General features: G+C 43.5%; 1 protein-coding gene across 1 annotated transcript in view; it reads left to right on the top strand.

Moving 5' to 3' along the window:
* Positions 1-26,995, top strand: part of GSK3B (glycogen synthase kinase 3 beta) — a 155,858-nt gene extending 128,863 nt beyond the window's left edge. Inside the window, exons 9-11 of the mRNA XM_062005361.1 lie at positions 9,193-9,379; positions 14,896-14,994; positions 21,568-26,995. Of these exons, the coding sequence (XP_061861345.1) occupies positions 9,193-9,379; positions 14,896-14,994; positions 21,568-21,635 (354 nt within the window). The 3' untranslated portion in view covers positions 21,636-26,995. The remainder of the gene's footprint in view (positions 1-9,192; positions 9,380-14,895; positions 14,995-21,567) is intronic.

Raw genomic sequence — 26,995 nt, 5'->3', positions numbered from 1 at the left:
AAGCCCCAGCCTCAGTCCCAAAAGAAACAGTCTGGGACGTTTTGTCTCTTTGGTGGGAAAGGGAAGGGGAGGATCCACTTCAGAATACCAGAGTATTTAACTTAGTAATGTAGCAATTCTTTTCATCTAGATCTCTCTTTGTTTTCATTTAGTATAGAACATTTCTATTCATGGAGGTGCATGCTGCTGCTTGTCTGCCATGGTCTGTGTGTAAGTAGGATTAAGTTATGAGAGAAGGTTTTTCAGAGTAAGAATATCTTTCGACTGATACAGTCAGGAAAAAAATGGATAGACTTTTGGATACACAGGTCTTCAAGTTTATCTTGCATTGGAAAACTTGTCTGTTTTTTCTAACTGTATCAACTTATCGAATAAAAGTCAATACCCTTTCTGGAGGCTTTGTTGATATTGATTTTTCTAGATCAAAACTTTCCTTCTGTGTCAATCAGCCACTTGAACTCTTTGAGCTGCGTTCTTGGTAGTACAGTAATCTTTATATTTGTTTGTTTTCTTCTGACTAACCTTCACCTGGACTTTATAATTCTGTGAATGGAAAGGCAATAAGATCTGAGATTAAGTGCAAGACCATATATCGGAGGGCTGTTGAAGTTCAGATTTGGCAACTTGCTTCCTCTAAAGCTTTTGGCTCTTTTGGAGGGAGGCAGGGACAGTGAGGTGATTGAAAGGTCTAAACACAAGTTCCATAAACTTGTGTTAAATAGGCGTTGCTTACTGTGGCGCCATTACAGCTGGCCTTTATCCTAGCATTACTCAGATGCTACCTTCAGATCTCAAATCCCTTGGGTTGTGAAAAACAAAGACAGTGCTGTGATTATTTCCACAAATACGGAAAATGCCCATTTGTGACGGCCTGCCTTTCCTCTTGCACCCAGCTAGTAAAGGATGTCATTTGAGAAAGATTGTAGCAAAGCTAATATAATTATGTAGTTCAAGCCTCTTCTGCATGGGAGAGAGAACTCGTTCCGATGGTTTTTCCCACCCAGCGATACTTTCCCATGTTTGTTGGTAATGGCAGTATAATGAACTGACTTAACTGCCAAGCTACGGGCATGCCCATAGTTTATGGTGGCAGAACAGCACAACAGCTTGTGTCAGCACAGGCTGCTTTCTTTAGTCAAATCAGAATCTCTGCCTTGTCTCCATTGTATAGACATGGATGCCATTTCCATGGCAGATAGCATTTTTAAATGAATAGTGCCTGTTTTCAATATGCTGTAGTTTAGTGGCCTTTGTTTCTCCTGTTTTGAAGAAGAGTGCAAGGTTGGTTTACACACAGACAAGCACTTTTCAGTTGGTGAAATAAGTTTGAGTGTACTCAAGTTCATTTGCCATCTCCAAACCTATAACTAGCTGGTGTCTGAATTTCCAAATCAGTGTTGAAATGGAAAAAGATGTGAGTAATTTATTTAACAGTAAAAGAGAGAAAAAACTGTCATGTCTAGATTGCTTTTGAGCATCCCTGCCCTTCTGCAGTGCACTATTGTGGATGAGTACATAAGGACTCTTCAGCAGTCAGAGATGGGGATATTTGCCATCACAATAATTAGCAGATTGGGGCTGGACCTCTCACAACTTTGTAAGGGCTTACTTTTCTTTTTGTTTGTTTATACTGTTCAGAGCACTCTTCAGTCTGTCTTCAAGCCAAATTATTACAGCTGAAGAGAACCATGTCTGAGATGAAACTTCATGCTCTAGCTCATCCCTTTTGGCACTTTTCTAAAGCAACTGACCATTCCTGGCTGCAGCTGAAGTTGTATTATAGAGTAGCTTTATAAATTGACTTTAGGGATACATAGTTCTGCCTATATTGTTAAATAGTTTCTGTTGATGTTATAAAATATGTAGCAAATGTTTTAATCCGTGTGTGTATTTTTTATCTATGTTTTACTATACTAATCACTTTACCTTAAAAGTTGAGTTTTTCTGTGCTTGTAGCAGGTAGTTGTGTTGTCTTCCTCACGCTTTGGGACTAGGACTTCAAGAGTCTGATCTCTCTCATGATGATGTTTTTACCACCTTCCAGAATCAGTTTCATATGTTCATCCTGTTGTACTCCAGCTCTCCTGGTTCTTGTCTGGTTTTTAAGTAGATTGTTTTGCTTGTAGTGTTTCCAGAGTGACTGCTCATATTGTAGACTTGAGAAAAAAATAAAAAACAGTAAAATGGATAAATAGGCTACTTGTTTTGTCACTTCTGATTATAACAGATGACTAAAGAAATAAAAAATTCTTTTGTTAGAAATCTTGGAAGTGGACTTGCATTTGAATTAAAGCTGAAAATGCAAACTCCTCTTTCTGAGATTGGGTCAGATCTTTTGTAGAGCTACATGGAGATGAGATGTTTCATTTGGTGCAGTTTCATAAATGGTATAAATTCCTCTCACCGACATATTACTGATGCCTCCCTTCCATGTTATTGTTTGTAGAGTAACATAAATCTCTCAAGTAACATTAATGTTCAGGATTTGGATCACCTTTCTTACCTGCCTGACCATTCAGCCCCGGCTGCAAGTGTTGAGGCAAGAGAACAGGGCAGATTTACATGGCTAAGAGAAGGGCAGAATTGCCTTTCCCAGTGTGAACTGTGGAGGTAATTTGTGCCTGTTGTGAAACCGTGCCCTGACCTCTTTCTGTACAGTTCTGTTTTCCACTTGGTGTGTAATGACCTTCCAAGTAAAGAGTGAAAACAACTCTCCTGGAAACCAACTTAAATGAAAAAAAAAAAAAACCAAAAAAAACCCTGGCACATTCATGTGTCCCAGCTCCTTTTGTAAGACAAATGATTTTTGACAGTTTTAAGTTTTGTATCTCTGTCTAAAGCACAAGAAAAGAAGCCAGGTTTGTTGGATGTTAAATTACCCTGCCTCTGCCCATTTGTATGCAGTAAAGAAAGCACTGCTTGACAATAAACGAGCTAGTACTAATGTAACATTAAGACATAATTTACATCAGTGCAACTACGGCGATCAGGTGCTAAGTTTAACATGTCTTCTGCAGTGTACCATCTGTTTAGCCATCCCATTGCCACACATCTGTATCAGCTGTTTGTAGCAGCTATCCCACCCACACTGAGGGTGCTTCCAGAGGTATATTTTTGGAGGGATTCTCTCTGAGAAGAAAGGGTGCTGGTTTATTCTGCTCAGCTTTGTTGCTTTCCTGTAGAGCTTGATAGAAACAGAGCACATGCACTGCGTAATAAATGCTAGCTCGTTCTGTCTCTGACAGGTCCTCAATGGAAGGAGCCCAGTAACAAGTGTGTGGTCTCAACTGGAAGTAGCTTTGGAGACAGGTTCCTGGTCCTGTTCCCAGCACTGTGTTGGCTCATTTGTAAGCCATTTAACCCTTCTGTCTTTACTTCAGTTTCCCCTATCTGTGCAAGTGCTACCTGACAGAGATTCTTGATTAATAAGACATTTACTATTTCTGAGATGCTTTAAAAAGAAAAAAAAGCACAGGGGGATTTAATCAGAGAAGGAAGTCAAGGGGCTTATATATTTTGAAATAACTCCCAGCACCAACACCTCTTTCATGGACCTTTTTTTTTTAACCTTCATTTGTATCAGAGGAGTTTTATACACTTCAAAATGGCCAAATAGCATATTTCAGGAATCCTGTTAGGAAATTCTTGGGCCCTTGGACCAAGACCAGTCCCAAGGCCAGAGCTTCAGCTGCATCTTTGAGTTTCTTTGTGTCAGGTAGAGCTCACTGCATACATTGCAGTCTTGCGTGTGTCTCTTCCCTCTTCTTTACTGTTTATGACCGTGATGCTTATCATAAGCCTTATTACATTAAACTTGTGTGATTGAAACACCACTTCATTTCATAGAGCTGTGGCAACAGTGTTGTGTGATTGCATTTTTAAAAAGTTCATTTAAGGGTCATGTTCTACATCTCATGACTTTGCTTGTAAACAGTACAAGCTTTTAGTTGAAGGGAGGAGCTTTCTCTCTTACCTAATGTTCATGTGCCATCAAAAATGTGCTTACAAACAGAAAGGAGATGTGCACAGACTGTCAGCCTGAATCTGTGGTGTGGGTGGTTCTTGGCAAAATGTATGAATCTCTGAAGCTGGTGAGGAAATTTTTAACCGTGGTGTCACAAACTTGATGTCTTAGCAACAGATGTCATTTTCGTAAGCCTCTGCTCTCTTAGGGAGCACAGCATGTGAGTGGTGTTCACAATCTTCATGGAAAACTCAGTGGTTGATGGCATGAAGTCATGTCTTTTAATACACACTGGCTAGAAGAGCACCTTGGTGTAACACTGTGAAGTTTTGGCTTTGGGGCTTAATTAGACCAAGACAACGCAGCTCCATGTTGTGCGTGGAAAGTCTGTTTGAAGAATGTCAATGAACTGAAAGTCAGAACAATCATTCTGTTAAAACAATACTTAGCTGTAGCCTCATGTGGTTTTATTTGAGAGCTGAATGTTGATGTAAGCAAAGCGAAATACAAGAATCCTGTGCTTTCCATCTCTTTTCTTTCGTCTTTCCATGTGTGCAAAAAAACTAAAATTCAGAAGGGGTGTGAACTCCGCTACGCTGGTAGGAACTATTTCAGATTAGTAAGATAAAATGTCACTGCTCCGCTAGCACACAAAGGTTTCATCTAAATTGAAGTTGCGTAGGGAAGAGAGCTGCCTGTGAACCGGAGGCATTTAAGCCTGGTTATCATTTTTGAATTGTTGAACAACGAGGTAGTTCCAGAGAAATTTGCAGGGAGTAGCATCAAAAAAAATGGCATTGATAGCGTAAATTAGAAAGGAGAGAAGCATGTCTGGCCTTGCTGTCTAGCTGTTACAGTCTGTCAGCATTTGAGCATCACCAGCATGCCTGAACAAAGAAAGAACTTGCACTGGTCCCTCAGCTTTTTGGTGAGGTATAGATTTATTTGGATCTGAAGGGAGAGGGAAAAAAAAAAAAACCAAAAAACAACAACAAAACAAAACTAACAGAAGCACCAAAAGCTGTGGCTTTGGATGAGTCCGCATTTCCATTTGACGTGATCATTCAGAGCCAAAAAAAAAAAAACCAAACCAAAACAACCAACCAAACAAAAAAGCAGCGACCTGGGTCTCAGCCTGAAATTCATTTGCTTTGCAGAAGCAAGAGGTTTTGAGTTATGCAAGTGCAAATTTTCCTTGGAGAGTATTGTATGTAAAGCCTTTTTTTTTTTTTTTTTTTGCATTTGTTTATCTCCAAAACAGGTTCATTTTTTAAAATGAAAACTTGAGCCTTCGGTCCCTCCTGTGGACAAATAGCCTTGCACAAGGTCTTGTTTCATTTTAGAAAAATGAATTGCTGCGCCGGTGGGGTAGTATTTGATTGCTTTAAAAGTTCCTGTCAGTGGTTTTTCTTTTTCGTTTGTTTTTTTTGTTTGTGGACTTGCTGTGCCTTTTGCCCGGCCATATTTAGTCTGCATACTAAATGTTAGTCCGCCCAAACACTTTACTTTGTGCAATTAGCTTTTTCCTTTTTTTTTCCTCCTTTCTCCTTTTTTTTTCTTTCTTTTTTCTTTATACTTTTCTTTTGCTTTCACCCAGATGTATCTTAGACCAAGACAGACTTTGCTCCGATGGGCCGGATTTTAGTCCGTGCACTAAATTTTAGTCCGCAGACTAAAAAAATAATCCGCGGATTATTGACTAAAATCAATTCCCTCACTGAGAACTACAGAGACCTTAAACTCCTGCTGAGCCGTATGCGCGAGGGGCTTCACAGCTCATGAATCCCACTGTCGGTCCATCCTCCCACCCCTTCCCACCACGGAGTGCCGGCTCAGCATTGCCTTGGCGTCGGCGCCCCATGGCATGGAGGTGCTGGTGTAACCCATTGCCGCAGGCGGCAGTCACTTGTGTAGTTCTCGGTGGGTGAATTGGGCAGCATTCCCAGGGGAACTGTGTCGAATGGGAAGAGCTAGAAGACTGCAGTGGGTTTTGCTTTCTATTTCTTAGGGCATTACTCAAAGGGGAGACGGAAGGGAACAAATTGAGTGGGGGGAAAAATTTCTTAAGTAATGGGTGCGACGGGTATGAGGGGGAATAAACCCGTAATAGAGAGACATTCAGTCCATACCCGCACTCCAGAGGTGGTATGTCCAGTTCCTGAAGAATCCTAAAGAGATAACACCGGCAAACAAAATCCAGTGGTGGGGGAAGTCAATCCAAAATGGAGAATAATCCGCGGCGGCCTGAGGCACTCGTAGCTCACACAAATTAAAAGCATCCAAATTCAAAGTACAGTTCTCGGATTTTTACTTTCTCTTCAGCAAAAATTATAAATTGCTAGGGATTTGGGGTTTTTGGACATAAAACCAAAACTGCCCAAAAGTTGAACATTGTGTCTCTGGGACAGATTTACAAGTGGGATGCACCTTTGGGGACAAACTAATCTGGCCCCATTGTCTGTGGACGTTGATATCCAGGACCGAGGACTGAAAATTCTTTATGATGGCAATTTCGATTACCCTTTTAGTTCAAGTTAGAGTTTTGATTTCAATTTTTTTTATTTTTTTAGTAAATGCACTGGCATTGGAACATAAATTTAATATAGAAATATTTCTATACTATGCCTCACCATTGCACAACCGATTTTTTTTTGGCATACACTGTGGTGAAGTTGGACTTGCTGCTATGGAGACTGATGTTTAAAGTTTCTAATTGTTTAAATTACATTTTCTATGTCCCCCACACCATGGATTTCTTATAATATTGGCTATATTTTTCCTTGCTGGACTATTCTCTTTTGGATTGACTCCCCCTGTTTGGATTATTTCACTGCATTATCATCTTTAGGACTCGTCAGGAACAGGACATTTCACCTCAGGAGTACGGGTATGTACTTAAATGTTTTTTCAAATTATTAGGCCTAGCCTTGGAAAAAAGGGAGAGAAATGTTAGAAGTGGAGTATTTGAGTTCAAACCGCATCCTTGAGGCAGCAACTGAGCAAATATTGTAACACAAGGTGACAGAGATGAGATGGGCACAGAGCTGTAACTCGCTTCATGTGTTAGCTACTGCTTGTTGCAGGAGGAGGCCAAGAGGCCTTCTAATTTATTTGGTTTTCCCCCTCCTTACTTTGAAGCAGTTAGGGCAGACTTTGGGGATTGCCTACCACAAGTGACTAGTTTTAGATCCAAAGGCAGGCTGAGTAGTTCTCAACAGCGTTTAGGAAATGGATGTTAGGGTTTCACTGACATGAAAATGAGGAGTTTAAGAGTGGACAGATGAGTACTCTTTTTACTCTTTTTACAGTACTCTTTTAGGCAGATTTCTTACTGCCTACTAATTTGCTCAAGATTTGTTTGTCATCTTTGCCTTAAGGAATTTCTTTTTTTTTAAAATCTGTATAGTAACTGGTATGTGAGATGTCCTGAGAGAAAAACACAGCTAAGAGTGAAGTTTCAAGCCCCTTAAACCTTAGTGCAAAGATGCATGAGGGGACACCTCAGTAGTTTTACCTTATGTTAAATACCAAGCAACCTCACAGCTGAGGATTTTTACTTCAAGACACACTCATTTGTGCTACTTATCATGGGTAAAAAAAGAGCTCTTCTTTTTCCTTTTTTGTCTTATCTTTTTGGGTTTTTTTTTAAATTGGAGACAATCTTGGATTTTGTTCTGGTCAGGCTGTAACTTGGGAGCAATACTTGCACCCACTGTGCACTACGGTTGGCAATATGAATTCTGCAGGCAGCAGCCACGAAGCAGCTTCTGCTGCTGCTCCACGTGACTGAACATTCACGGCACGGTGGTCAGCAGAAGTTTTCTGCCAGCAATGTAAAGCTAAAGCCTTTATTTTTGTTGTCATACGCTTGTACAAAACCATTTTACTTTGTTTCACAGTCACTTGGTAGCAGAAATAAATTCTACTCTTTCTACCTGCTCTCTGACTGCCCAAGTCACTGTTGCCCACAAACCTGAATGCTCCTGAGCCAGCTGTGCACCAAGGGGATAAAAATACAGTTCCTGGAGAATTTAGCACTTGTGTTTGACCCTAATTCAAAAGATGCTCTTTTGAATATGTCTTTGGTTTAAAAGTTACTTAAGGAGTGCCTGTGCAAGTTCCTCACCTAGAATAAAATTAGCATGTCATGCACTGATTAATTTTTTTTTTATTTTTTTTTTTTTTGCTTCTTGGTGCCCTGTGGCTTTGCCTCTTCTGCCCTGGTGCAGAAGAGTTTTGGATTAGCTCAATTTTTACTAAAAATGCTGCCATCAGAACTTAACGCTTGCACCCACTCCACTCCCTTTTCCCCAGCCTGCGTATCACCCGCAACATAGCAAGAGACAAGTGCTTGAGGAGGCCATCCAGGTCACACAGATGATTAACTCATATTTTGCTTTTGATGTAATGAGAAAGAAGGATGGGGTGTGTTTAGCAATGGGTAGAACTGTTCTTAGAGGTTTAAAGCAGAGCTGCAGTGAAGAACTCCTTTTTGTAATCACTCAAGGTAAAAATGTGTTAGAGTAAAATGGATTTCTTAACGCAGTTGTCAGCTGTCCTGACAAATACCAAATGTGCAGGAATTATCCCAATAAACTTATGTGAGTAACTTGCCAGAATAAGGTCACGGAAGGATTAACTTGCAAATTAGAGCTAGACATTTCCTGCACCCCACCCATGCTTTCCTTGTTGTTCTCCAAAGTTGCGCAGCAGCCTCCATAGCAACAATCTGACCTGCCTGCCTGCAAAAGTCCACATTAGTAAGACTTCATTTACTAGCCAAAAAAAAAAAACCCACCCAAAACTGTAGCGGGGCCTTATTCAATTTTTACAGTCTGTGAATCCTGCTCATTTGAACCTTCCTTCCCCACCTTCACTCCATCCCATATGCATGGCTGGTAGCACCTGTGTGTGTTTGTCATGATTTTTGAATGAGTTTCCCCTTCGTTCTTAAAAGTTGTTTTTTCTGAGTGTGCTCTCATGAAGTCTCTTGCTGGCATTGCACCTTCACTCTAGTGCAAGACGCTGCAATTAACCCTTTCTCAACCCCAGGAACTGTATTTTCCCATACTTACTTGGAGGATTTCGATTAGCACAAAGCACAAGTTTGTTCCAGCTTGTTGGGCAACGAGAGGTTTAATTGCTCTGACTTGCTTCTGGTCAGCAAAGAAACAAAACGTACCCAGACAACCCTGTTTCTCCTTGCTTGGTTTTTGTTTTTCTTGTAGGTCTTCCGGCCCCGCACTCCCCCAGAAGCAATCGCGCTATGTAGCCGTCTGTTGGAGTACACCCCCACTGCCCGCCTGACTCCCCTGGAGGCCTGTGCACACTCTTTCTTCGATGAACTACGGGACCCAAATGTCAAGTTACCAAATGGGCGAGAGAAACCTGCACTCTTCAATTTCACCACTCAAGGTAGCCTTTGAGCGTGGAAGGATCCCGTTTTTTAGGAAGGAGCCCTGGGATATATGTTTGTTGTAATGCAGGTGTCACTCTCAAAAGTTTAAAAGAAACCTCCAAGTGGGACTAAAGATACGAAGGGATTGCATAACCAGCTGTCCCTGTCAAAAAGAGAGGAAAGAGCCTTGGAGAAAATGAGATTTTTCAAGTGCCTAGTGCCCTCAATTGGAAGTTTGTGCAGAGTACTAAGAGTTGTTACTATTGGATTGCATCAGAAGGCTTGCATTTGCAGTTCAATGTTTGATGGTTTTCTGTGGAATGTCACAGATTATGGAGGTTAGATTATCATTTCAGAGATGATTCTGCTCCTTCACACCTGAAACGCCATAGCAAGGAGTAAGGCATATTAGGTTTGGCAGGAAGGATCGTAGAATTGCTGCCCATTTTCATTCTGGATGCCAGATGAGTACACAGGCCTTAGTGTCCGGATTTTATGGGCTGTGAAGTTCATCTGGCGCTCCATTGATGTAGTCATTTAGAAGCTGCAAAAATGACAGACAGCCTACTTTTTTATCTGAAGCCAGACTGGTATCAAATTTTAAAACCATTAATGTTTTTTTCCACAGAAGTCAGAAATATAAAACTGATATCCCCTCCCTAGAAGGGTTTTGCCTGCCAAGACGGAGGATGTGAGAAGCATGGCATACAAATATGCTAGTAATTAATTTCAGAGCACTTTTTTAAAAGTGATTAGCTGCAAGAATAGATCTGTGTGTGCTTTCTGTTGAGTCTAAAACACCTTTTGCCTCAGTCAGCATCAAAGTAATTTTTCAAACTCTTGTGTGCATGCAGAAGGTAAATACATTGAATATTCTAGAGTATTTTGAAAACAGGAACAGCTTAAAATGTTCAAGAAAATACCTTGTGCTTCCAGGTCACTGTTGTCTCTGCTGATGTCTGCATTTGTCGTTAGGAGATTTAGTAGTCGTGTAGCAGATACTTCCGTGTTACAGTACTTAACGACTTCTCTTGTCATCCCACTCTTAAGGCCATCTTCAGTAGCCAAGATAGTTTTGATACCAGTATCTTTTAAAGTGTTTCTTCTTAATTGTTTGTTCATGGTGTTGAGGTTGAGCCTATCTACTACTTGAAAACAAGGATTTTGTAAAGGGTTGGGAAGTTCTCTAGTGAGTCTTTTTAAAAATCTGTAGGGGAAAGTTAGATGTATGTATTGGGAACATGTCCCTGGTTTGCCCCCAGGTAGTGTGAAAACAGCTGGGTAGGCTACCTCTAAGGCTCAAGCAAATTTTAAAGCTCTTCTTTTGCCATGCGAAGAAGCAGGTATGCTCTGCACTTGCACCGTGGCTTATGGGAAAGGGAAGAGACATCAGTTCCAGTGGGAACAATTTCTTTAAGATACAAAAAAATGAGTTCCTGTCATCAATGGGTGACAGTTTTTACTGTCTAAAAAGGAAAGACAGGACAGGGACTGGTCCTGAATGCCTTTCCAGATAAGCTCTGTTGCAGGTGACCAACCAAACACAAAAAAAAATAACCAGAGGTTTTAAAAATAAACAAATATAATGCTTAGCACAGTGATTCTAAGACCTTTGTAATCAATAATTGTGCAGCAGTAAGTCTCATGTAGCAGCAATCTGATCATGACCTCAAGATATACACAAGAGGGTTTTGCTCCTCCTGTGACCGCTGTGCAGTCCTTGCTCTTCAGCCAGACTGTTCAACATCCCACCGGAATGGCTAGCCCAGAGCAGAAATCCCAGCTGGGAAACAGATCAGGTTATTGGAAATCAATTGATGACTCATGTTAAGTCACCTGGGATAATTTTAAAAGTAGTGAAAGACATCCTTTTGTTTTGAATGGCATTTGCTTTCAACAGACAATATTAAGTTACAGAAGTAATGCTTTTCTTGGCCATGTCCAGTTACCTGAAACCCATGAAGTAGGAGGTACCTGCAGAAGGCTTGAAGGCAAAACTGATAGAAATAACAATATAAAATCAGTCAAGTGAACTGTTGGCCAGATTTCAGAAACAATTGGTGTCATACAGAATCTGCTGATCGTGGCACTGATGCTGCTCAGATAAAGTTTAGGAAAAAAAGTAAGGAGAGTATGTGGAAGAGAAAGATCATGGTCTTTGGCTGCCAACAGTAGTTGTGGAGCATGTGGGTGCACATGGTATTGTAGAGATGTGTCGAGGAGAGCTTTATCTGGTTGTTCTTAATATCTTGCCCGTAAATTTCTCTTAGTATTTAAACAATTGTTATATGCTAACTGAAGTTTGAAAAATTACTATGACCGAGGAAGGTCTGCAGTTCAGTGTCTATTAGACCTCTGAGACAGAAAGCACAGAAGGCAATTTTTCTCTTGGAAGGTGAATTTTTAAATAATTTGTGAAATTACTGCCATTTCCTAAATTTCGTGTGGCATGTTGGTAATTGTGCTGGGTCACACTTGTTACCATCAATCTGTGTTGGCCATTAAAGACTAAAACTGTTCTATAGTTCAGCACTTAGAAATTATTATCGTGCTTCCTGATCTCATGTGACTTTTTTGATAAAGTGTGAGGATTTTGTGGTTTTAAGTTTTCTTAAATGAGCATGGCTTGTGACCTTTAACATTTTTTTACACATATATATTCTAAAAAAACTCATCCTTTTTAACCAAACTGTTCCAATGTGGCCAGAGGTCCTTAGTTGTGACCATTTGAGTGCCACCTAGGTTTTTTTTAGACAGGTTGTTTCTGCTTTTTCTGCTTAGTACATGTGGAGGGGAAAAGAAAGGAAAATTATGAAACTTGTGCTACTGCCAGCACTCTTCTCAGTTGAGGAGAAACAGCTAGAATAACTTGAGTGACACGGAACATTTGATATTGTGGGAAAACAAATGTGATACAGGACTAATTTTTCCAAGGGATTCTGTGAGTGTTGATACATCAAATGTAACTGTATTGAAAAAATGCACTGCAGTGTTTCCCAACACTAAGCATTTTCTTGTGTTTGGGGACTGAAGATGATTTGGTGTTCTAGTAAAACTAGACATTTTAATTCCTGCTCCTTATTGGAGATAGGAATGGGCTGCAAATGGCACGATTTGACCAGGAGAAAGCCAGAAGTGTTCTCCCAGCTGATGTGAATGGGAGTTGTCTCATAAATTAATTGGAATAGCTGCTGTTCACATCATGGTATTGAAAAGTTTGTCTGGATTGCCTTGATCACAATCCATTCTTGCAGCAGTATTGATTGTAATTAACTCAACCTTGAATTGCAAGTTTGATTTAGATAAACAGGCCACAGTTTGACAGCTGGTCCAAAAACCGTGTTCAAAATCGCTGAGAACGGAGAAGTCAATACTTTATAGGCTGCAGATGCCACAGGTCAAGCTTTTTCCATGATATTGATGTGTCTCGTTCTTACAGACAGGATAGCTGTAAAAAATGGTAGAACAAAAATTTAAGTCCTCAAGCAAAGGTGTTAGGAAGCTTCAGCCAAAAGGATTCCAATTATTGTGGTTATTTCTTGTCTGAATTGACTTGCTTCTCTTACGTGACGCATTAGGGCGTTCAGAGCATTCTTAATGTAAGAAACTTCATACCAAGGAAGATAATGTGGGATTTGAGAAGAGAATGAGACCAGCCTTCTAGTGTCTGTGCAAGTTCTTTAAGGTGACTTCAGAGAAATGGTTGCACTTGCCTTAACAGCAGCAAAACCCAGTATACTTGCCGTAATCGGTACTGGGAAAGGAGATGTTCTAATGGCAGTAGTGAGAACGTATGGGAAGAATGAGAATAAGGTCAAAGTGCCATTGCAAGGGTGTTGTTCTGTCAGATCAGCTAGTTCTTTGGCTGCAGTGATGCAGGCAGTCTGCAGTTGCTGCATCTTCAAGGCACCGCTTAACACCAGAAGGGAGCAAATGTCATTTGGCTTCCTTGATGGTTTAGCTCTGCTTTTGCCTGGGTCACAGTCCTGTATTGCCAGCGATGAGCAGAAAATAATGTGGGGGTGATGGAAGCTTTCAAAAGAGCGAGAGAAACTGCAGATTCTCAGTAATAACAGGATTACATTATGAATGTATGAATTCAGAATTATTCCCATGTGAATTTCAGGGTTAGCATTTGCACAAGTGCTGTGAGCATTGAGGCTTTCTAGAAGGACTAGCAAAGTCTGCTTGGACCTGAATGGAGGGTTACAGGATAGCTTGGATGAGTTGCAGGTTATGAAGCAGCTTCTGTTTGGTTCTAGATTGGAGCTTGTGTTCAGAAGTGCTGAAACACAATCTGAAAAGGTGTAGTATTAAGGGGCTTGTAAGCAGGTGAGAGTCTTCTGCTTCTTGCCCTCCCAGCAGTAAAGAAAGTTAATGTAACTTAAGGAGAAAAAAAAAAAAAGATGACCAACTAGACTGCTGATCCCAGAAAAAAAATAGACTCTTAAAAATGAGACTGAATCATTTTAGACCGTGTACAACACCCTCTTACTGAACCCATTGTATGATTTGGAGAGATTTCTGTACAGCCCTTACTATCTGGAGGTCTTACATAAAAAACTATCTGTCCTCATTTATCCTCCAGATGACTTCCTGGAGCTCCAGAAGTCATCAGTCTCCTTCCATGAGGTGACTGTTCACATCCTTTTCACCAGATGTTGCTTTCTCAAGAGACAGCCAGTCACTATTGTTTCTGAAACGAACAGGACCCGTCTTGTCTCGGCTCAGTCCCACCTTCTGTGAGGCACTAGGTTCTCTTGAAAAGGTGCCAGAAGATTGTCATCTGTTGCCCTTAATCCGCCCACAGTTGTGAGATGCCGGTTTCTTGTTCTGATACATACTGAAGCTATATTGGACTTGGAGCCTAAAAGACAGAAGTATTTTCCCCTTGGTTGATGCCTTCCGAAGGAAAGGTTATATCATTTTGTTTAAATTGTCCAGCAGATCAATTCCCTTAGCCTTTCAGTGTGCTTTTAAAGATGTCACCTCTTCTTGGCCTTGCTCAAGAAGACTGCTGTGAGAGATTAGTTCCCGGGTCCTTGAGAAAGTGATGCTTGAGTGAGCCAAAAAGTCCTTGAAGCTTTTGGAGCAACTGTGGTAGCTGCTTGCCTGCAGAACCAGTACCCAAAGCAGCACCACTGTTACCAACCTTCTTGAGACTGATTGCAAGTGGGTTTGTGAGGGGAATCCTTCCAGTGCTCAGAAGGAAATGGTGTTCTCAGGCTGTTGATGAGGAAGAGACTTGACTGGTTCTTTGCTAACTACCAAGCTGCTGTCTTTCTGTAGTAAATCGTTCCCTTGCACCACTACTTGCAGTTTTGACAGTCTTGCTCTGGAGACTCCCTTGCCAAATGTCCTTGTGGTTTCCTCTTGTGGGCCAGCAGAGGAGAAAATGTAATGTGCCCTTGGGCTTAAGGGCATGCGATTCACCCAAGGTTGCTATTATAGGGGGAGACCCAAGGAGCCGAACCTGCATGCGGGGCTCTTCATGGACAGTGAGCTAACTCTGTTTGTTCCATCTCCCCTCCAGAACTGTCAAGTAACCCATCTCTGGCTTCGATCCTCATCCCTGCTCATGCCCGGAACCAAGCAGCTGCTTCAACCCCTACAAACGCTACAGCGGCCTCAGGTGAGAACACGCAACTGCCTGCCTCCCTCCCCGACCTCGCTCCCCTGGCCCAGGCATCTTCCCTCTGCTGAGCCCCATCAGCCATCTCAGCCCTTGGGGTAAAGGGGGAGGAAGAGTTTGTCCCAGTATCACCTGAAACTCCTTCCTAGTAGGTGGTCATTTGGGTGCTAGCTGTCACCAACCCAAATCCTAACCCAGGGTGCTTCAACTCTGTGTTTGACTGTTAAGTTTGTTGGTCCTTCTGGTTCAGACTTCCACTGTTTAAAAAATCACGATCTCGCCTGCTTTTTTAGCAATCCTTGCAGCTTGGTTTGCACCTGATTTCTGAGCTCTCAGCCAGTCTGAAATCATACCGACTTGGAGCATGGGTTTGTGATGCATGGGAAGAGAAGAAAAAGCTAGCTCAGTGCATGGCCTCTGTGGAGTGTGGATGGAGAGGATTTTTTTTCCCCAAAGGCATTAGCACTTAAACGTCTAGTTAGGGAGTTCAGTCAGTGTGCTCACTGTGTGCCCCATCTAAGCAGTTACAGCTGTTTCTTATAGAGTTTGCTCGTGTCATCTTGGGGCATGAGGCAGATGGTTTTGGGTTTTGGCCAGCACTGAGTGAATTTCTTTTTTACCTCTCTTGCTCTCTCTCAAGTTTCTGTCAGAAACCTTTTAAAAGCTCACTGTTGGCCTGTAGCCACTCCATCGTGTATTCTGTTTCCAGTGAAAGCTTAAAAGCTGGGTCATATCAGCTAGGAGACTCCCAAAGAAAATCCCAGGTGCTGCAGGATGTGGCAGAGGTGATGCAGTACATGCACTTTTCCTCTGAGTCAGCCCTGAGTCAGCACACCGCAGCTGTCTTGGGGCTTGGGCAACCAAAGGCAGGCTGTAAAATGGATGTGCTTCCATACGTACCCTGCGTGCATGTCAGTCCCGTTTGGCAAGGGCTGTGACCCCCTTTTGAGATGCAGGACACTGACTCAGTGCAAGATAGCTGATAAGGAGAAGCCCTAATTAAAAAGGCGTTCTTGAAACAAATGCAGCAAAGCATTTGTAGGTTGATGTGCCAGTGACCTGAAATGTGATGCATTTGGTCCAGCTGGAGCTGTATGCAAAGTGTTTTCTTACTCCAGGACAGACAGCTGCACTCAGGTTTGAAAGATGAGGCTTCTATGATAATGTGGTAAAAGTAAATAAAAGATACAGCAATTTATGTGCTCTGAATTCAGGAGAAAGCAAAATTGCTGTTTTTGAATTTAGTGTGTTTGTTTCAGACGCTTGGCAGTATTTTGCAAATAGTAGTGCTCTCTGTTTCCCTTTTATGTGCATCTGTTGCTCAACGAGTGGGGGGCGGGGAAGCATATGAAGTAGTAAAAATGATTTTAAAAACCCTACAAAATACAAACACGAAAAATTATTTTAAGCCCTTTGGAAAAATACTGTTTTGCTTCATGTCTCTTGTGCCTGTTAGAGTTCTTTTTGCCAAGATAAAAGTCTTGAGGAATTAATAGGGTTAAGAAACCTGCTTTCACCCGGGACTTTCTGAGAATTCAAGTGTAGGGGAGATGCTTTAGGCTGAGTCCTAAATGTGAAGTATGTTTAAAAAAAAAAGCAAGCCCAAAACCAACCAACCAACGAAAATACCTAACAAAATACCAACCAAAACAAAAAAAAACCCCAAACCCCACCTTTATAGATGTCACATTTTTATAAACCCTCTGTTTGCAACCACTGCACCGAGCTGGAGTAAGACCTCTTGTTGATAGTTCAGAAAGAAAACCAGAGAAATCCTTACAGCTTGGAAAGAAATTGTGAAGTTCAGCATTGAGCAACTCTCAGCTTTGGGTTTCTGCAGCACAGCTGGTTGGTAGTTCCTTACTCGCATGTGGTTCTCGCAGCAGGCGATGGGCATTTCATCAGAGTTGTGATTTTTAGGATTAGGTCCAGTATGAGGTTACGTTAATCTGTTGTGCTTTGCATGCTGATGCTACACTTAGAGATTTTTTTTGTCCTTTCTTTCTCTGTACTACCTGCACATCCCACAGCAGTGAACTTCTAGTTCTTCAGTAACTGCTAAAGGGGCATGGGAGCAACTGTCCCAGCTAGCCCATGGCATCCCAGTAGGCAGGAGACTTCTCAGCACAACGCTTGCTGGCGCAACTGAGGAGTACAAGTTCAGAAACTCCTGTTTCGAGTGGTGATGATGCAAGAAAACACAGCTCTCAAGGCAATTCAAAGGGCAAAGCAAGTTGTACTTATTTCACGTTATTAGTGTGCAACTTGTGTGTCCCTTTAGCAAGCGGAACTGGTACCAAGGGCTGAATGTCCACTGTTCGGTCCAGCATAGTTGCCTGCTCCATAAGCTTGAGGCGTAGGTGCACGGAGACTGCGATGTGACACCCTAGTTTATCTCTGTAGATAATCCATGTGGGTGGTTGCTACCTGCTTGCAAGCAGTTACTCCATTTTCACAGCTATCATATTGGTGTGCAGCCATGTCAGAATCTCAGCTTTTTTATGAGGTGTAAAGTGCTTCTTTTTATGACACACCGAGGCAGGGTCACAGTTAGAGAGCAACTAGAAAAAGGAGATTTATTTGTCCGAAGTCTAGCAAAGCAGTGTTTGCCAGGGCACTTAGCACTGCTGTGGTATTAAGAGATGGAAAGATTGTTCAACACACCACATCAACAGTGCAGGCTTCATCAAGACTGCAATACTAACCCGTGTGCTAACGAGTGTAACACACATCTGCATTTTTAAAAGTTACCCAAAACTTTTGTTAATTGATAGATTCGCGGTGTTGATTTCAGCAGCCCAGTGCAACGGTAGTCTTGGGATCATGGTCTTCAAGGTAGGGTAATTACTGTAGGCAATTTCTGAGTGTTTGGAAAGTGCATTTGTGGTAAGTTTCTGGTTCCCTTGTGATGTAAAGCTGGACTCACTGTACAGCTCACGGGCTTTGCAGTGAGACTTAAGAAGCCTTGCTGCAGTGGCATTAGTAAATTTGCCTAAATGTTCAAGAGAAATTCTGTGACATTAGTGGCATGTCTAAAGCAAAATGGAGTAAAAGGAGGGTGAGAGTTATTTGCCTCAGCTTGAAACAGTGTGCTAGCTTTCTGTGAATTATGTTGGCCATTGACTAAAAATGACAGTGCAGCTTTCTTTGTGTGGATACTGCCTTGATCTAGGTGGAGGAGGAGGAGGATTCCATGGCTGTGAAGCCACAGCATCTGAGAGGGGTGCACACCAAGCTGAATGCATGTCTGCTTGTGGGACTACATGTTTTCCTTCATGGATCAGCCAGCAGCAGTAGTTCCCTTTCTGTTAGTCAGCCTTAAGATGGGCAGAGCCTCCTTGCCATCTGCAGGGGAGTGGTGCCAGCAGGGACACCTGTGTCATCGTCTTGGGCGTCCCGCCGTGTTGATCCCGTGTAATCCCAAATGCAATGGTGTGCCTGAACTTTCAGCAACAAAACAGATTAGAGTTGGTGTTACCTGCTGGTGTGTGACAGTGGAAAAAGACCACAGTGCACTATAAAATAAGATTTAGTGCTTTCGTGGTGTTCCCAGTGAAGGAATTTTGGAAAACTTTTAATTCTTCCAGCTCCAGGAGAAGAGAGGGCAGGCTATTTCTCGGGCTTCTGCAAGCTCAGCACAGGGATGAGCCCACAAGAGTTAGAGGAGGAAAACTTGGATGTTTGATGCTCGCCAGTTTTGCTCCGAGCGCTGGATTTCTACCTCCACAGGCAGGCACAACAGGAAAAACCAGGCTTTTCTCCTCCTTCCACCTGTCTCCTCGGCTGTCCTGTGAAGACTCCCAGGGTGGTGGCAGTTTTGTTTCTGTGTCTTTGCAGATGAGCAGCGTGGTCTGTCAGCGTTACAAATCCAACCGGCTGATGCTGTCATTAGTGCTAATGGGCTTTCTCAGACTGAGCTGGCGTCTCTGTCTCTGAGCTGTAGCCCCATCTTTCCTTTCAGGGGTGTTTCTAAGGAGTGACATATACCCTTGAAGAAAGCTGAGGCATTCCTCAGAGGGCAAAGCTGAATTGGAGGAGGTTCATCTGGATTGGAGAGAGATACTTCTGCCCTTTTTAAGAACTTTTAGGGCTTAAGTGTCAGCCGCTTCCGATGTGGTTTCTTTGCCCACAGAGGCAGGGTTGTCAGACGGGGTAGTTCAGTACTAAGAGGCCACCCCAGCCTCAATCTACAGTAGCTGTGTGGTCATCTATCCCATACCAGAAAGCTGCATGTCAGTTCCTACCTTTGCTCCCCAGCAGGATGTCCATGGTGACACAGACCACTGCTTTGCAAAGCAGATGTTTTAGCAGTGTTGCCTAGATTTTTTTGTCTTATGCCCAAATACTGATTTCTCATAGTGAGGAGGGGGAAGTGAATGTCCAGAGAACGTCATCCTCCAGTTGTACTCTTTTTGTGGTGCTTCAGCAGAGATGCTGGAACAAGCCCCAAATGTCCTGTCATTGCAGAGTCAAGGAACAAGCTGGAATATCAAAATACTGCATTTTCTTGCTGGTTTGGAGCCAGTACAGCCTTAAGCAGGCTCTGCAGTCTATCCCAGCCCAGATTAGCTTTTATATATTGTTGTGAAAAGCACCATGTAAACGGTCTTGGGCTGCATCACCTGTGTTATTTGCTTTTTAACGCGTGGCATAGGTACTGCTCAGGAACTCCCCTACTAGAGTAATGGTAGAAAAGGAGCATATGTTACATGTGTTACATGAGGTAGCTCCTTCCCCTCTTTTTTTTTTTGTTATGTCTGCTCAGTAGTAGTGTAATGATAACGACTTCGGCCTCATCTGTCTTCGGGAACAGGAGATCAAAAGGCATATTTCATTTCAGCAAATGAAATACGAGCACTTTTTGTACATATACAGAGGAATCCTTTGCCAACAGTACAGGCTCCAGCTGGACTACTCGCATCAGGCACGGCAGATGTTGCCTTAACTGGAGATTATCCATACCTGAAATTTAATCTAGGTCAGGCACGGTGAGAGTTTAAAGTGTGGAAACTATTAGCTGTCCAGGTTGAGTCACTTTTGATTTCCATGGTCATTGTTGGTCTGCATGTGTGTGGGATTTGTTCCTTCAGGGAAATTCTCCATGTAGGAGGTTGTCTTTCGCACGCAAGGCTGGCTTTCCAAATAACATTGGTGTTGTCATGATGCTGCCTTGGTGCTTTAACTGCACAAGCTTTATTTCTTCATTACAGTGGTCAAATTAGCTTGAGGCAAGAGGAAAGGGAATGAGAAGCTCCCATAGCAGTTGTCTGGCATCCTCTGCCCACAGGAGGATTTTCCTTTCTTCCCACACACACTCTGCAGCATTTCCTGTTCAAATAGGCATCATCCTCTCTTCCCACTTGTCCCCTGTATTCCTGGGTGCTGCTGTTTGTTTGATTTCCTATTTTTGTTGCCATTGTCTGTGCACATCACTTAATTTGTCACTTGGTAAGTGCTGCCCACCTCAAGGCTCTCATTTTTGGTGTTGCCTTTTCTGGTGGCTGCACTTGCAGCTGAGGCCCAGTCCGTGCAGCAGGAGAGGAGCGGGGTTTGTTAACAGGGGACTGTTGAGCCTTGTGAGGCTGCTTTGCCTCAACAGCTCTTCCAGGATGGAGAAGTGTTAGTGCACCCCCACCACCCACCAATTTTATTTCCTCATATTTCCTATGATTTATGCTAGTCATACTGTCCTTCAGTCTGAGGTCAGGAAATCAATCCTTTCTTCTTATGAGCCTTTTTCCACGAGTCTTTTCAAGTGTACAGTTTGCCCAGTCTGCCCTCTTCTGTACTGAGATAATAAGTCTTTTTACCTGATGCACGCAGCCTATGAGAACACAATGAATTTTCTTGTGGTGTTTCTTTGCAAACACTGTGTTTTCTTGGGATGTGCTTTGGGGCATGCCCATGATCCGATGCCTTGTCTCTCTGTGGAGCTCTATCCCTCTCAGAGAAGTGAGGGAGACCATTTGGTTGAGCAACCATGGCATAAAGGCAGTAGACTTGAAAGATGTTTTCCAAGGCAACGAGTGCACGAATTAGACATTGACACACAAGCTGTTCCTGCCAGGGAAGCAGACTGGTCACGATCTTTGTCTGCGCTCATTCACACAATTCACAGGCAGCCTTGCTACGAGAAGGCCTAAAGATATGAACCTTCAGCACCAACGTGGAACCTTCTAGCGGCCGCAGATAGTTGATGCCTTTGCCTTGCCTGGCAGTCAGAGTTACTGGGTTGTCATGTGGGCGCCTTGCCGCTACATGGGTAGCGTTACAACCCTCAAAATCTGCCAGAGCCCAACTGGGTGTTTGTTCACTTGCCAGCCCTCAGCCCTTGAGGTTGCCATTGGCCTGCTTAAAGACCATCTTCCCACCCTCAACCCAGACTAAAGTGTTCCATCGGTACCCCCTGAAGTCAGGAGAGCATCCTGACCAAACAGCATCTCGATGGGAGTTGCAGGTTTCCCTGTGTGGAGAATGCCGTAGCTGTTGTTCCAGTTGTGTCTGTATTTTGGAGGTAATGCTGTTTGTTTGTGTTTTTTTTCTCTCTCTCTTCCTCTCGCCTGTCATTTGCAGATGTTAATGCAGGAGAACGAGTTCAGACCAATAGTGTAGCTACAGCATCAGCCTCCAACTCCACCTGAACCGGTACCGAGCAGCCAGCTGCACAGGAAAAATCACCAGTAATTTGAGTCTTGCTCAGCAACACTGGTCACATTTGGAAAGAAAATTAAAAAGAGGAAAAAAAAAAAAAGGCAAACAAAAAAAAAACCCCAACAAACCAACCTGTTCATTTTAGTGTTCAATTTTTTATTATTATTATTGTTGTTCTTATTTAACCTTGTAAAATATCTATAAATACAAACCAGTTTCATTGTATTCTCACTCTGCAGGGTGTCCGGGGCAGGGGACTAGGTGGGGGGAGGAGGGAAAGCGGAGCAATACAACACACCAATGTCTCTCCCCTCGACAATCTCTTCATGTTGGAAGTTTGCTGTTGTGTGCTTCAGAACCAGGACTCTTGCCTCATGCCCCCTCCCACAACAGAAAGAAGGAAACAAAACAAAGCAAAACAAACCCCAAACCTCATTCTCTGCTGAAGTTCTTTTTCTTTTTTTTTTTTAACCTCTTTTTTTATTTTCTTTTTAAGTGAAGTTTTGGACTTTGATGTAGTGCACAGCTTGAATTTGGTCGGGAGCTTGGCAGGGGTCATTCAACAGAGGTCAGCGTTCCTTGTCAGCGAATCCATATCCCAGGTTGTCTGAAGAGCTGCCCTGGCTCGGTGTGAGGAGTGGGTGATGTGGTAGGAAGATAGTTTACTGGGGTGGGGGGGGAGGGTTGCCGTGTGTCTAAGGCTTGAACCGCTAGTTGGAAGCCTTTTGTTTTAAAAATCAGTGCTAGCGATGAAGAAACCTGCAGCTTCATTATGGGAAAAGTCTTGCACCGAGTGGGTTCTGTATAATATAATACACACACATACGCCAATATGAGCGGTTAGCTTTGCCCAAGCAGCCCCTGTCCCCCACGCCTCCTCACAGGCCAGGGCTGAGGCAGGGGCAGGGTGAGGGCGAGGCAGCTGGCAGGGGCAGCTGGTCGGCTCCCGTCTTCAGCAGAGAAGAGCAGATGAACAAAACCCTTGGAGGGGTGGGGGGCCTGGCTAGGGATGGCGAGGGGCTTTCCGCAAAGTGGCCACTGTGAAAGTTTGGTTAGTTATTTCTTTTTTTTTTCTTTCCCTCCCTCTCCCCCACCCCATCCTCCTGCGCAGAGCCCAGGGCTCTCAGTTTGAACAGGCTTCCCTTTCCCAAGGTGCATACAGGCAAAGGACACCGGGGTCTATAATGTGAACTGTTAACAGTCTACTGGTTTATTTTGTAATGTTTTTAACTGCAGTTTTAACTTGCAGGATGCCACCCTCTCTCCGATAGTTCTGATTTTAAATCCACGGCTAGAATCTGTATTTAATTTCATCTTCTTTTTTTTTTAACCCCTCACTTTTGTTTTTTCTTTTCCCCCCGATCTCTATTTATTTGATGCGTGTCGCCACATCGCCGTGATGTTTTTTCATCGGTAGAATACTAATAAAATACACATCCGAGCGCTCTCGACAGTACTCTGTACCTGCTGACTTGTAGGAAAGCTGGCTATATATTGAGTGTGTGTGTATATATATTATATAAATATATACATGTATACATAGATACAATACTGCTTTTTTTTTATGTTGTCTACAATCTCGAAACAGTCCGACCGAAGCGTGAGGCGAACGCTCGTCGTAGCCCCGTCCCATCCGTTCAGGGTCCAGGTTCCCTCCCCGCAGCGGCGACGCGTGGCCTGAAGCATCCATCCCCCCGCGTCTCTCTTCCTGAAGTCAAAGCAATATCCCTCGGGAAAGGGTCAGGCGAGCGGCCAGACGCGGCCGCGGCGTAGCAAAACGAGGGGCCTCAGGAGACCTCTGCTCCTGGCGTAGGTTCCGCTCGCAGTTGGTGCCCGCCCCTGGCCTTAACCCTCCTTCGGAGAAACCACAGTCGCCTTTGGTGCTTACCGAGCTGTTGTCAGACCCCACAGACCTGTCAGGCAAGCGATTGCTTTTCGGGAAGGCGCGCGGCCCCTCACACGGCCCCCGGGAGTGGGTGGCCGGTCGCTGCGGCCTGGCCAAGCTCAGCCGCCGCGGCCTGGGCAGCAGAGCAGGCGTTTTGCTCACGAGCTCGGTGCGTTTCCTCTTGAACCTTTTGTGCCGTTGATGTGGGGGGTTTTGGGTTTTTTGGAAACTGTTTCTTGGCAGCCCCAGAGTTGACTGATGAAAAGCCCTGTCCTCTCCCTCCTGCCTGACAATGCAGCGGGGTTTTGGGGAGACGGGAGCTGTTTTAAGAGGCCGAGTGAGCACCTACCGTGAAGTGACGATAAACTCTCGTGCTATACCCCTTGGGCACACAGAGGGGCAAAAACAAAAGAGGAGAAGAAAGGTTTTAAAGGTTTAGGTTGTGGGGTTTTTTGCCATTGTTCAGTTCTGGCTGGCTGCAAAGGAAAGCACACCCATGTTTAGAAACGGCAGGCTTTCCAAATCCTGATGTTGCCACAATAATAGAAAGGGCCCAAGAGCATCTGAATGCGAGAGCTCAGCTAGTCAGTGTCTCAAAAGGTAAGTGAAGGGGCTTGGTTTGACCCAGTGATCCAAACAGAGGCAGGAGACTCACAAAGTAGGTCAGTGGCAGGGTACAGACCCGCCGCACCGGGCGAGGCCGCTGAGGCGTTGACCACAACAGACGCTGTTATTTGGAGGCAGAAAAGAACGGGCCTTGAAAAAAGTAGTTAAAAAATGGAAGAAAAATTGCTGCTTGTGCCAGGAAATGTGGCTTTTCTTCTTTTTTTTTTTTCTTTTTAATTCATTTTTGTGGAAGACTGGCAGAGGGAGTTAGGAGCATTTCTCTCCGTTTTTGTGACTGTTCTGGCGTCTGTATGTGTCGTGTGTGTGTGTATGTTTTAGGCTGGGGGGAAGGTCAGGGGCACCCCTCTGGTTTTATTTCTTTTTGTTTTGTTTTGGGTTTGTTTGGTTTTTTTCTTTTTCAAGGATCATGGCAGGATCACACACTCTTTTATACAAGTTAGATCCAGGTCTTTGAATAACCTTTTTTTGTAAATAAGAAAAAAGAAAAAAAACCACACACAAAAAAGCAAAAAAAAAAAAAAGACAACAAAAAAAACCCACCCAGCAGCACCAAGCTCCTCACCAAATTCAAGCTTTGTACATTATTATTATTTTTGGTTGGTTTTTTTTTTTTTTGAGTTTTATTGTTTTGTATGTAAATATGTGGACCCAGGAACTGTTATTAATGAGCAAAAAGTTACCGTTCAGGGCAGTGATTCTGTTTAATAATCAGACAAAATGTAGACGAGCTTTTTAAAGCCATATAGTTTTAACTCTGTACAGTAGGTACCGGCCTGTATTATTGTAACAATAACTCTAGCGATGTATAGTGTATCTATATAGTTTGGAGTGCCTTCGCTTCCATGATTTTTTGAATTTTATTTCCCTTCTCCCCTTACCCCACCCCCCATCCTTTATTAACGACGTCTCCCACCCCAAACCTGCATCTTTGCTTCCCCCCTCCTCCACGCCCCGCTTTCTAACTCTTTTGAGTGCTGTAAGGTTTCGATGGTACCCTGATCAGTAGCGGAACGAAAGGAAACCGTCTCCACCGTCATTTCATTTCATTTCATTGGAGCCGTGGCTTTGTTCTGGTTTGTCTCCAAGTTGCCCGCCCTGCCTTCTCCTCCTCCTCCTCCCGCTCAGACACTTGCCCTAAAGCAGCTCACTTAGACTTTGCTCGTCTCTTCCCCCCAGTCCTGTGCCCAGACGCCTGTCTGGGCGGCAGCAGCTTCTGGGAGGCTCTGGGCCCTGGCCCGCATCCCTGCGGCTGTGCCGGGGGAGCGGGAAGTCCCCCCAGGAGGGAACCCCGCGGGAGTGCTGCCCTCGCAGCCGGTAGGCATGAGGGTGTCGCTGGAGGAGGCCGCGGTGGTTTCTTCTGCCCGTGGGGACTTTCTGTTCCCTTTCTTCTCCCTGGTTTGTTGTTTTTCCCTGCCACCTCCCACCACGCCCCTTCCCGATGTCACTTTTGTTTTCTTGAGATGATAATTTTAACATGACTCTTGATTTCTTGTGCCCAGCACGAAGGCCTTGTTTCTAAAACTAGTTTGCTTGTGTTTTACTACCTTGTTAGTATTCCACATAAGATTGTCTTGAATGGGAAAACACTTAACTCTTTACCAAACCAAAGGTTGCTGTTTTATTTCGAAGCATCTCGTGTTCATTCCAGTGAAGCAGAGGCTGCGCTTTCTTTCTAGTGACACGAAGGTCAGTGATGCCAAGCTTTTGGCGACAGTCCGCTCAGAGCTGTCCTCTCTCTTCTTTTAACTCTCTTCCCGGCTTGTTTTTTAAACCAAGTCTGGTCTTGGTCTTGATCTGTCCTTGATGTCAACCCTGCCTTGGCGTGGGTCTCTGAGCCGGCCTCGATCGCAGTCTCTCTCTTTCTCTCCCCCGACGGACACCTCCTCAAGATGCTGGTGTTCTTTAACGTTAAACTTATCAACTTGGTAGGGGAAACAAAAAACAAAATAGAAACCAAGAAACAAAAATAATAACCTGCAGAAGAAAATTGTTTGGTAGGAGATCCCCAAATGCTTTGTTGCCCTTATTTCAAAGCCAAGCTTTACCTAAAAAATAACGGCAGGTGCCTGCAACTCGCAACTTAAAAAGTTTCCCACCCCCACCCCACCCCTTGCCCCGGTTTTTCAGTACTTGGGAAAGTAGAAGCCAAGCAGCCCATCAGACTCAGTGCTCCTGTGAGTAGGAACCTCGGCCACCACGGGGTGGGAGGGGGGGGAGGGTAGAATGAAAAGGAAAAGCCGGTGGGGGGGGGGGGGCAGGGGGAAGCACAGTTAGGGTATTGGTTCTGGGCTCTGCCTTTTGGAGCCTGCCAGTGGGTACCCCCGGGGTGGTGGCAGCCGATTCCCACGGGGCTCTCTCGGCTGGTTCTGGTGGTAGTTGGCTTCGTTTTGCAACACCGCAATAACGGCAAAACGACAGGAAAGGAAAACAGTACCTAAGGGGTTAGCTCGAGAAAAAGTAGCTTCCTTGTGTTGGTCTTTCTCAGTTTATTTTTAATATATATATATATAAAATATATTTATATATATATAATTTGCTTGCCTGTAAAATTTGCGTTCATTACCGTGTTGCTGATGGATCACTTGGGCCTGTACACACCGATTAGCGTTGACCACTTCCATCCTAAAAGCAGAAATCTAAAAAAGAAAAAAAGAATAAAAAAAAATATATATATATATTAAGGACTGTGGGTTGTATACAAACTATTGCATACACTTGTGCAAATCTGTCTTGATTTAAAGGAAAAAGCAAAACCTGTATAACATTATTACTACTTGAATGCCTCTGTGACTGATTTTTTTTTTTTTTCATTTTAAATATAAACTTTTTTTGTGGAAA

Source organism: Colius striatus, chromosome 1 (assembly GCF_028858725.1).
Source record: "Colius striatus isolate bColStr4 chromosome 1, bColStr4.1.hap1, whole genome shotgun sequence".
Lineage (NCBI taxonomy): Eukaryota > Metazoa > Chordata > Aves > Coliiformes > Coliidae > Colius > Colius striatus.
The sequence above is the reverse complement of the archived record's forward strand: the minus strand, read 5'-3'. Positions and strand labels throughout refer to the sequence as shown.